General features: G+C 37.6%; 1 protein-coding gene across 1 annotated transcript in view; it reads right to left on the reverse strand.

The window, feature by feature from the left end:
* OTC (ornithine transcarbamylase) overlaps positions 1–10,250 on the reverse strand; it is a 58,634-nt gene extending 48,384 nt beyond the window's left edge. The window contains exon 1 of the mRNA XM_079122960.1: positions 10,043–10,250. Coding sequence (XP_078979086.1) covers positions 10,043–10,119 — 77 coding nt within the window. The 5' untranslated portion in view covers positions 10,120–10,250. The remainder of the gene's footprint in view (positions 1–10,042) is intronic.
* Between the last annotated feature and the right edge of the window lie 2,389 nt (positions 10,251–12,639).

Raw genomic sequence — 12,639 nt, forward strand, 5'->3', positions numbered from 1 at the left:
CTTAATTTCTAATTACATACCCCTAATGTTAAAAAATTACAAACATGGATCTATAGTTTGTTTACTTATTTATAATCTACTGTACTAATAGATTAACCAATAGCAAAACATAAACAAAACTATCGAGACTAAGAAGAACAACATATTTTAAAATTGCATTTGTAAATATACAAAAACATTCTGCTGGCTAAAGAAGTTTTTATAATAGATCTTCACTTTCTTCCTTCCACTGTAACCCTAGCAAAAAGCATATATAACTATACATAATATCTCAATCATAGTACTCATTGTGATAATTTTAACAGCTTTGGAGGCATGGCATTTTGGTAGGAAACTTGAATTTATGTGAGAATTTAAGTTAAGTGTTTGGCTTTGGTAATATTAATTAGTGATAATATTAAGCAGCACTTGGAATATACCAGTACTGACACTGTTGAGAAGTAGACTCATTGATGGATATTCATTCAGGGTCAACTGGAGCCTTTGGAGGGTCTGTAAGATCTATTTTACATATCTGGCCTGGAATGAGGCATGGTAGCTTAATCTTTAACAATTCACATTTAGGGCAGTATTGAATTTTTTTTTAACTCTGAAATAAGATCAAAGCAACGTGTAATTTAAGAAGATACACTCTTTTGACTCCATGTTTTACATAAACAAGTTACTATTCCATAGCTTAAGACTTCCTCCAGCATTATTTTAAAAGAAGAAAAATACTTTGCTGGAAAAGTCTACTCCTATGTTTCAGGAATTTGAGAAACATCACTACAGCTCACCAACAACAGGAAGAGCAACTACTGATCTAATTTCAAGGCCTTAGTTTTTTCCTAGAACTCAAGCTCAGACTTCTAGTTACTTTGGAGCTCACAAAAGCTGAATGTAAGGGATTCAATATCCTCTGCCACTCTCATCTCCTGTAAGATTTTGTCATATACTTCCCTTCTCAATCATCATAGGACTACAAGTTTCATTTAAAATAATATCATAGGTTTTAAAATTATGTTGTTTTTTTGTTGAAACTCAGAGAAATTGAACTAGAAATAAAAAGGAAATGGAAGATTTTCAAGGATCTAAACTTTTCTCCCCAAATTCATGAAAGGATACAGGAAAAGGGAGAACTTTCCTTTACTACTTCAAAACCTCCACCTTCTAGTTCTTATTACCATTCCCTTGCTGGAAAAAAAAAAGACAGATTTAAGGAGTATAAGATTTCTGTGGCTTCGTCATATTTGTTCTTACACACTTTGAGAAGTTTCTGAGATGGAGGTAAGGTTAAGCTTGTGTTTAGGGTTCAGATTTATGGCCTGCTGTTGAGATTATATTGTGAGATGCTACAGTTTCTCTCTCCACTGACAAAGGTAGAAAGAGCAAACATCCTACTCGAATCTTTCATTTTTGTCGAGACCTTTGATTTTCAAATTTATATAGAACAGAAATTGTATTTTTGTACTTCTCCTTGGAGTATATGTGTCAGAAGAAACTCTCTTCCATGATAATGGCTGCTGATAATTTGCTCTGTCTTGTTGCCCTGAGATTGCACCAGCAATAAACAGGCAACAGATAAGCTCGCCCCACCAAAGCTTCGGGTGTCCCTTTTTGGTTTTTTTGTTTGTTTGTTTGTTTTTCAGTAAGAACATTTAACGTGAAATCCACTTTCCTAACAAATTTTGAAGGGCATAGTACATATTGCTAACTATAGGCACTAAGTTGTACAACCAATCTTTAGAATTTTTCTCATCTTACATAACTGCAATCTAGGTGCATTGAACAACTCTGGATAGCTATCACTCCCCAGACCCTCACAACCACTATTGTATCACCTGATTCTATGAGTTTGACTATTTTAGACACATCATATAAGTGAAATCATGTAATGTTTGTCCTTCTGTGACTGGCTTATTTTATGTAGCATAATGTCTTCCAAGGCTTGCTTTTTAAAAAATAGGTAGGCCATTCTGGCTTTGCAAAGCAGTGTAAGACTATAAATATCCATTAAATCTGAAACTGTACAAAGTAACCTTAATAATTAGTTAGTGAGGAAAATCATGATCATTCCACGACTTTTTTTTTTTTTTTTTAACCACCCAAGCCCTTTGTATTTTTTTATTTTGAAACAGGACCTCACTAAGTTGCTGAGGTTGGCCTTGAACTTGCAATCCTTCTGCCGTAGTCTCCTTAGTCTCTGGGATTACATGCCTGAACTACTGTGCCTAGGGCCTAGTGTCATTCCATGAGTTTAAATATTTTTGTTAAAGCATTAAAAACACTTTTATTGCCCATTACAAATGTGTACAGAAGTGAAAAAAAGTAAAACTTATGTATATTTGCTACACCACAATTTTAAAAGAAACACTGAGAATCATAGTATTTTATTTTTTTGCAAAAATTGTCGGAAGTAGATTTCAAGGTGCTTGCCTCCTAATCATATAACTTACGCTATAGAGCAAGCATCTTTTCTGTGCTTCGGTGAATTATCATATTCCTTTCCAATTTAGAACTAACTTCCAACATTTTATCCTTTGCACTTTCAATGTTGTGTAACATCTCTTAGAATTCCTTTAATGTCAAGTGTTTTGTCACTTCCTTTGGGACATCTTTTTTGAAGAAGAAGAAGGAGGAGGAGGAGGAAGAAGTTCAATTTATTTAATTAATTCACAAATAACATTCTTTGGGACATCTTTATCCTTTTCATCACAACCATTTTCAGCATTTACGTCAATAGCTTTGTTTTCACTAAATTCCTCTGGCTGTATATCTAGTGCTTCTCAAACAGAGGAACAGAGGCAGGGTCAACAATGTCTCAATCAGCTGCTTCTTCCATAATTCTATCTACATTCAATTCAAATTTAACTTGCAGTGCTATCACTTTCTATTTCTCCACTGAATTTTCATGCCAGCTGGCAATTCCCTCTTCTGATTATCCATTTTCATAAAATGTCCATGGGTTTATCACTAGGAGAAAAGGAGGCAGCACAACTACACTTTTTGCTGTCTATGTGAACTGAATAATAGGTGAGCAGTGACCAATTACCAACAGACTCGAAAGAAGTGATGTGATTGGTCACTGATCATGATGCACATCTGTGAATCACATACTGATTTGTGGACCAAAGAATTAGCAATGAAGATTTTTCTTTTTATAATTACTTATAATTAATGGTAATGAAAATTTGAACTGTATTCTTGGGATACTAGTGCTATTAACCAAACCGTGGTAGTTAAAATTCATGCATACTGAAACAATGCAGAAGAAAGGCAGCCTTTACTCCAAATGCTTTCTCATGACAGGATACTTTGATATGTCATTTCTTCTATCTAAAACACTCTCCCCTCAGCTCCAAGGCAGTTTCCTTCTCTTTGGGCTAGGAGCTTAAATACTATCTCCTGTGAGATTCCTTCCCTAACAGTGCTAAGTATTCTTAATTTTCCCTTCAATTTGTTCATAACATTTGTCATGGTTTTTAATATACATTATTGTGTCTGTCTGTTACTTACCTTAAACTCCTCATTGGGTTAGATGATCCATGATGTCAGGGACTCTACCTGTTTTATTCACTCGTATATACCCAGTGTTTACTGCAGTAGTTGGGATAGAGTAGGCACTCAATAAATAATTCAGGTAAATGGATGAAAAAATGATAGTAGATCTTTGGGACCAAGTAAATCAAATTCAGTAGATTTCTGGGAATGATGTTAGAGAGATTTACCATGATGGATTTTCAATGTCCTGACCAAATTCTGATCCAAGAAAAGACACCAAGAGCCTTCAAAACAAGTTGAGGAAAGAGCAAATGTAGTCCATGAACCAGGCTAAACACAAGGCTTTAGAGTCATGGAGGGCTGGGTGTGGTGATGCATGCCTATAATCCTAGCAGCTGGGGAGGCTGAGGTGGGAGGATCTCAAGTTCAAAGCTAGACTCAAGCAACTTAGCAAGGGCCTAAGCAATTTAGTAAGAACCTATCTCAAAACAAAAAAATAAAAAGTACTGGGGTGTGTGGCTCAGTGTTTGAGAACCCCTGGGTTCAATTCATGGTACCAATATAAAAGAGTCATGGAGGACAATTGATTGTGGACCACAGTGTTGCTAAAGCTGAAAGGTTCTAGGGACCAACTAGTCTGGTATAGTAGTTATCCTACTTGGAACAATGGTTGGACATACATTCATGAAATAAAAGCATTATAACCTTGTATCTTAAGAACATTTCCCTGAGTAAAGTGCTCCCAACCTATAAAACTGGAGAGAAGACCAAGTGGGAACAGTGTTTGCCCATAGCATGGTGAAGGGTGAATGTGAAGTACAGCAATAGTGATTGACAAACCCCTTTTGGAGAGAATAAGTCCTCAGGGTTCTTATGAACAAAAATGGTAGAGAAATGGATACTGGACATCTTGTCACACCAGTATGCAAGGACTTGAGTGATTAACTAGAAAACTTAAAAAATTGTAGCTCTACTGATGAAGGGGTCATGCTGTTTATATGGTTGAAAAGTCATTAGAGTAGTCACCACCTCCCTCAATTCTATCCAAGAGGTGGGGCAGGAAATGGTAGCTTGGGAAAGAGTTGTTTTTCAGAGATATCAAGAACTAACCAGGAAAATTTATCACTGGAAGGAAAGCAAACACAATGGTCCTACTTAAAATTCCTATCCTGTTTACTATCTCCTCATAGACCTCCCTTTGGCTCCAAAATGAAACTGCCACACCTCTTTCCAAAGTTAATAAAAATTAGAGAATTAGAGCTCCACAATTGGGCCATGTCAAAATGCCTCTAACACGGGCTTCTTTTTATCTGGTCTGTATCAAGCATTTTCTTGCTTTTTGGTGATAAATGCACACTTGAATTAGTCAGAACTGCTGCTATAAAGTCATTAAGTTCCTATAGAGACTCCATGCCTTGATTGGAGACAGTCTACTCTCGATCACAAATTCCAGAACCAAGGCCCAAATCACTATCATCCTTCCATCAAAAGTTTGGTCTTCTTATGTTGTACAAGTATGCAAGAAGTAAGCCAGAAGGAAACAAGAAATTGCATTGCTAAACCAGACCTACAGCATATTATCATTCTTTAGCTCACACATAATAAGGAGGAGACAATATTTGGGAAAACAATGGGAGCCACATACAGATTTTCCATCAAAACTGTCAAGGTGATGGATATGCTAATTACTCTGAGTTGATCACTATCCAATATATACATGAATCAAAATATCACATTGCACCTCATAAATGTGTACTAATATTATGTGTCAATCAAAAAACAAAATAAAATAAAGATTTTTTAAAATGTCATTTGCAGGCTGATTAGAGCCAGAGCCTTTGAAAAAAGGCATGACTTGTTCCTTATATTAATTTTACCCCTTGAAAAAGTAATTACAGAGATTTCTTAACCCCAAATCACTGAACGCTAAGAAGCTAAGCCAAGGTAATAATAGATTCTTGAATTAGATTTGCCCAAATATCTTACTAGTTAGAAAATGGAAGAGTATTTGCTACTACCAAAATGAAGCCTTTCATTGCTTGAGTCTGCATTTTCCAAATCTGGTAAATTGGGGGATGGGAGAGACTTGAATGGATTCTCTGGTATAACTGCATTTTGTTGGAAAAGAAAGTGCTTGATTTGAGTAAAATATGGTCAGTCAGAAACTGACTTTGCCAGAATAGGAAAAACTTCAGTGTCAAATGGTATTCTGAACCCCCTGAGAATCTGAGATAAAGACTTTAGCTTCTGGAGTCAGAAGAGAGGGCCAATAGGCCTGATGGCTGAAATTGATGTTTTCTTCACCTTTCATTAATGCAAGAGTTAAGGCATATTTTCTTGGGTTTTTTCTTTATTGAGATATTCTGGTCATACATCAAAAAGAATATTGGGCAAAGGTGGATTGGCCAACCTGATCAATTTGGAGGGACCAAAGTTAGCATAATGAAAAGAACTGTGACTTTAATAAGTTGAGTTGTAGCCCTAGTTTGGCCCAGTTGGAGGAATAAACTATGACCTTGGGAAGGTCGTTTGCCATCTTTGATTTCAATTACTCATCTGAAAAAATTGAGAAAATGAACTAAATTGATGATTCTCCATGTCTTCATCTTCCACAATGCTCATGAGGTTTACAAACACAATATTTCTCAGTTCTCAGTTCTTTTTAATCCCTTTCTCTCATTCTCACAAAGGCATATTAGGAAGTAAGCAAGGAAAAGCAACTTTATTTTCACAAAACCTTTAAATGATCCCATGGATGTAAAAAAAGCTATGAATCTTTTCCAAAATTATTAATTTTATTTTTAGCATCTATAACAATTTTAACCAGAATTCCCTTGAAATTTTCCTTACTCTTTCCTTATGCCCATAAGCAGTATAAATTACTATTGATAACTGAGTGACACAGTGTTTCTAAAATACCTTAGATTGTTAATATTCTAAATTTGTGGAAATTCTCTGAGATTCAAAGAATTTGGATGAGGGCTCACTTTAGGTAGATTCATTATTTAAAGGTTGGAAATCTGAAACTGCTAAAAATAAATGTCTTCTTTTCTTTTAGTTCAATTGCTAAAACTAGGAAAACAATTCTACTGTTGGCCAAAGGAAACATCATGTCTCCATTCCAGTCCTGGTATCATTCTTACATGGTTTTCTAAAGTCAAGTTAGGATATATGTTTTTTTCAAAAGGCATTCATTTTAAGTTTCAACATAAAATGTGAATAATCAAAGAGCACTGTTTTCTCTCCTATATACAAGAGAATGGAAGGTCTGTAATTGCTTTGTCTGTGTGTCCACATGTGTACAGATGGGCATGTGTGTGGGATGAAGGGAACATAATGAGTTATGTGAGTCCTTATAGAGGTCTGGAATGAAATAGCTGAAAACCAGTCACCTCCAGCTCCAATCCATAACCTCTACAGAATTGGTGGCTTAGCTCAATATTCTTTGAAGAAATTTCTATTTGTGAGATGAAATTGAACTGCGCTTACAAATTGGTCTTCTCTGATAAAGAAAGAGATTTTTAGTGGTTTCTTTAAAAGCTCTAAGTGGTTTCCCTAATAGGCAACAAATCATAGGACACTATTATCCAAACATAGCCAGGCTCCAGAGCCTTGTTTGTGAGATGGAAAGCCTGTGGATTGGATGTTTTCAGCAGTCTTGGTGTCTGATCTTATTGATTTTGTAAAAAAAAAAAATTAATTGACTAAAAATGATTGATCCAGGGGCCTGTGTAGATGGTTTCAGTCTCACTTCAGCTGTTTTTTTATCATGTCCAAGGCAAAATGGCTCCTCACTTCAAAACTGTGCAATCCTTTTTTTTTTTTGTGGCACTGCCAAACCCTAACCACCTATTTCCCATTACTCTCTAGTGGTAAACTCACATGGTATTTTGCATAACAAAGATCTTTCCCTTTCTCCAAGAGATGGGAAAAAGATAAGGAACTCCATGACTTTTTTTTTATATTGGATATTGAACCCAGGGGCACTTCATCACTCCAGCCCTTTGTATATTTTATTTTGAGACAAGACCTCACTAAGTTGGCCTTGAACTTGCAATCCTTCTGCCTCAGCCTCCTGAGTCTTTGGGATTACATGTCTGAACCACTGGAAGGCTGAAAATCAAAATAAAAGTGTAGAACTATAACACAAATTTTCCCAGGAACTTTTCTCTGTCATTGAAGGGAGTTTTTTTTTTTTTTTTTTTTTTTATGGAAGGTTGTAGGTCTTATTAAAGATCAGAAATTCTGAATTTATCTAGCTGGCAGGTAGTGTGGCTAAACAAAATAGTAGGAAAGAAAAATACCTGTACCACATGAGAACACCATGTTGAAACCGTTTCAATGATATCTTATTTTTCAATGGAGACACACTATTGGATTTCTCACAACCTGGGTGACTTGAGGCTTTTTTATTTTCAAACAGCAAGTATAGATTTGACTTGCTTTAGCCGTATTTTGCCCTAGCCCCCCTCACTGTGAAAGATAGCTAACCAGGATTTTCAGAAATGTAGTCTAGCTAATTGGATATAGAGAAGAGAATATTAGTGCATATCCAATTATTTGGAAAAAGTTTTACCTGCCAAATTTAATCTGCAAGAATCATTTAAAAAAATCAAACAACAGTGATTTTCCAAGAACAGTACAAGTTTAAAGTTTTGGTTATCCATTAGTTAGAGTATTTTCAGCTCGATGTGTTTTTTTCTTTGTTAAAAACTAAGGAATAAAATTCCATCACATTTTTATCTGATGTAACTCAATGGAATAAAATAATAAAGAAACAATGGACATTGATCTGTTACTTTACAGGTTTCACACACTGTCTCATTGATTATCACTAGACTATGACTTCATGTGGCTGGAATGAAGTATATTTTTACCTTATTTACTACTATATCTCCAGAATCTTGCATAGAGCATGGCAAAAAAATAGGTGCTCAATGAATTTCTGTAGGCTTAATGACTGAACTACCTTATAATGTGGGCAGAGCCAGTATTATCCTTTCCCATTTTATAGGTGAAGCAACATTACAGATTAATGAGTTGCTTAAGGTCATATAGCCTGTTAGTGGTGGTTCCAGGTCTGAAACCTAGTTTGTTAGACTCCAAAATCTGAGTTTTCTTTAGATTCTTGGGTTTTGTGGTCTAACTCTGGCACTAGTTGGTAAACCCCATAATCTCTGTGGACTTCATTTATGTTATCTATAAAATAAGAGAAGACATTATTTCATAGCTATGAAGTCTCACCTAAGTCTAATACTATGGACTCGATTTATATCATCATTCACTATGTCATTCTGACTTCCAAGAGCCTTATGTTTGCCAAAGAAGTGGTGCTAGCCAGGAGCAGTAGCAGATGCCTATAATCCCAGCAATTTGGGCAGATGAATCAGGAGAATGGCAAGTCAAGGCCAGCCTCAGCAACTTAGCAAGACCCTAATCAACTTAGTGAGACCTTTGTCAAAATTAAAAAAAAAATTTAAAAGGGCTGGGAGTGTAGCTTAGTAGTAAAGTGCCCCTGGGTTCAATCTCCAGTACCAGAGAGAGAGAGAGAGAGAGAGAGAGAGAGAGAGAGAGAGAGAGAGAGAGAGAGAGAGAGAGAGGGGTGGGAGAGGGAGAGAGAGAAGGATAGGGAGGAGGAGAAGGAGAGCTAATGGTGGAGTCCAGAGAACCTAGAGTTGTCAGGTGGTCCTGAGAAGTGAGGCCCAGGGCCACTGTCAGATTAGGTCCACTTCCTAATAGTAGGAGAAAATTTCAGACCAAAACCTTCTTCCTTTAGGAAGTCAGGTCGTTTTGAGTTTGTTAAGTATAAAGAGGCTCTAGGAAAATTCTGATCGTCAACAGGCAACTATACTCTAGAAGCTTCCTGGCAAACATGTCTGCACCTGATGACCTTGCTTACCCAGCTAACTCATTTTCCCTGCTCACTCTTCCCCCTTCTCCACTGCCACTGTCCATGCCACCTTCAACCACATGCATGCTCAATGGTTGCAAGCAGGATGTAAGATTTTATCATGAATTCATTGGAGGCAACCTCCTTTGCACATGCCACAAACAATTTTAGAGATGAATTTCAAATTTGGATTTTGTAAAAAAAAAAATACAGTTATCCCCATCACATATAAGGCTCTTTTACTGTAGCTTTGTAAATATTTTCCCAGTTGTTCTTTGGAGTTCATTTTTTAAAAGGAACTGATTAGTCCCAAAACCCTAGAGTGATATATTATTTTCCAGAAAACCCAAATACAAGTTGAAGGCCCTGCGTAAATCAGTTCCTCTCATTTCCTTCAGTCAGTTGCTTGTTTCAAATGTACACAAATGGAAGATGTCAAGAGCATTTAGTCTGTTATACCTGCCACAGTTAGCTTCCCCCAACCCAGTGCACAATGAAATCTGATTCCAAAAGACTGAGAAATGAAAGCTTAGCTGGAATTAGAGAAAGATGTCTCACGTAAGATAGACTGTGGTGTTACACTCTGCAAAGACGTCTTTTACAACTGCTCTTCTCTGCAGAATACATTTATCGCTATGGTTCCTAAATCAGACCCAAATGACTGTCACTTACCGAAAATTTCGTACCACAAAATTGTGACCATTTCTAAGAGCAGCATTGTTCAACAGGATCCTCAAATTAAACAGCATCTTCTTTTGATAGTGTAAAGAATAATTCTGTGTTCTTGAAAACTCCACAGAAAGTCAGCCAGTGGGAGCCACCTCAAAACTCTGAATGCTTTCAATTGCAGGAAGGGGGCAAAGGTTGGATCACCTTTCAAACACCTTAACCGTTTGTCCTGGCTACAGATACTGCAGGGCTGGGTGCAAGAGCATTTGAACTTTAAGCCTAATTCCACTGCTGTATTTTTTGAAAAAGAACCCTGATTCTTTTAGTGCCCAGCCTCCTCATTTTTCATAATGTATTTATACTGTCATATGCTTGTATAAAATCAGTTGACAAGTACCCATTGAGCATATAATGTATGCAAGGCACTGCAGTGCTGGCTGCTGTGAAGGTACATAGAAATAACTCATTCAGAAAATGCGAATTGGCAGTGCAGAACCCCAAATGTAGATGTGACAGCCCTGAGTATTTCCACTGATTACCACTTTCCCAGCCTTTCCAGAAAAGCAAATAGAAAGAAGAGGCTTGGAAGCTTTGTGTGTGTGTGTGTGTGTGTGTGTGTGTGTGTGACAGGAAGCTAGAGATGGGACAAAGGTATGATAAAAAGATCTCAGTCTTGGAGCTCCCCTTGTGCCTTGCACATAGTAGGTTTTCAACAAATAAATAACTGCTTATTGGTCCTATCAGGAGCTGACAGTCAGTAGAAGTGAGGAGTGAGTACTATATATTCCTCCCCTGGCAGCCTCTCCAGATCACCAAGGCATCATCCATAGCTTCACATTCATTCATCCATCCATAGCTATAAATTGGATGTTTCCAAAGTCTATTGTGTCAGATACTGGGCTGGACTAGAATTTCAGAAAAGGAAATGATCTCACCTTTGGGAAGTTTACATTTCAAGAAAGATGATAATATTTGTAAATAAATATCCGTAATACAGTCCCATGGAAGAGTTCCGGATAAATTTGTCCAGCATCACAGGGAAAGGGCAGTGTTCCAAGATAGGAAGGGCGGGAGGCTAGGAAGAAGGGAAAGGAATGGGTGCCCCCTCTTCTGGTCAATTTATATGACTTAGCCAAGCTAGGACAGCACTTGCTAGAAGTCTGTAGAATACAAAAATTAGTGTGATTTTAGAACCAACTACGGCCACTTCAGAGACAAAGATAGTTGTGATGCCATAATTGATATTAGCAGAGAAATAAATCTTGACATTCTTCCCTTCTGCTTATGGAGAATGATGTCAGATAGAGAGAAAGACAAATTTCTGAACCTTTGCCAAATCTTCTATTCTGGAAAAGAATATTTGAGGCAGAAGCAACTGTAAAGGCACAGAGATGAGACAGTAGAAAGTGAATGTGCCAAGTAGGAGAATAGACGGTTGCTTTGTTTGAAAAGACAGTAAAGCATCTTCGAAGAGGCAAAACGCAGCCAGTTGTTGGATAGGTTCCAGAGAGCAAAACTGCTCACGTAATACAGGGAGGGAAATTGAATGTTTGCACAGAGGCTGAGGGAGAAGAGGCCAAACTGCATGCTAACAGAAAGCGCCTATCGTCACCCTATTATCGCCAGCAAATTGTGCTAACCACACAAACAACTTGCATGAGCAATGCTGGGGAGAGGTCAAGAAGTGTTTGCAGTTCTGAGCTAGAGAACGTGGATACCGCTTCTGAGATGCAGAAGCAACCCACAAATCCTAATTCTAAGGAAGTAGGGGCTCAAAGTTAGAGGGGACTAAGGGAAACTGATGCTGTCCATGGAGATTAGTAGCCGCACGTGATGTGGAATGAGATTAAAGGTAATTTCACTGGATCTGAAAAGATAGGCTATCTCACTGACTAAGCCATATGTGGAGCCTATCTACCTTACTGGCTTTGTTGTTCATCCTCAGAATTCATCCAGGGGCTCTTGTTGAGTCCTCCTTTATTTCTCTAATTCAGCTTCAACTCCTTGTTTGACTTCCTACCTGGTTCCCTTTGTTTATTCGGTCTTCCAATAAGTCATATTTTTTCTGCCTCCAACAATAGTTGTGTTGGGTGAGCTCTGAGGAATATAGTGATAGGAGAGTCCCTTCCCACATGGAATCCATCATTTGGAATGACTCTGGGATACAACTTTTGTCTCTGTCCTTGGACCCCACACATCCCAACCAGGGGAGAGGGACTTGTTATCTACTCCCTTCTTCAGGCCACATGAGATCGTCCAGCTTGCTTTGACCCTCAATCAGCTTCCACCATCAGAGGATAGGCATTAGATAGGTTTTCTGAAGGAGGTGGCACTGATCTTTGATGAATTGCAAGAACTGGGGAGTTTTCAAAATTTGAAGGAACTAAAAGGATTTTACAGCAATGAAGAAACCATTGAGTAGACACAGAGGCAGGGATAAATAGAGTATATAGGGAAACGACCAATGATTCACAAATGGAAAGAAGGAGGCTGCCCCATCCATTAACCATTTAAATGAAGTCCTGCTGCCGCCAAGAATGCCATGAAAAATGTACAGCCTTGAGTGTGCGTGTCCTGTTTGTACCTTCTTGGCATTCAGT

The sequence above is a fragment of the Sciurus vulgaris genome, assembly GCF_902686455.1.
Source record: "Sciurus vulgaris genome assembly, chromosome: X".
NCBI classification, from domain to species: Eukaryota; Metazoa; Chordata; class Mammalia; order Rodentia; family Sciuridae; genus Sciurus; species Sciurus vulgaris.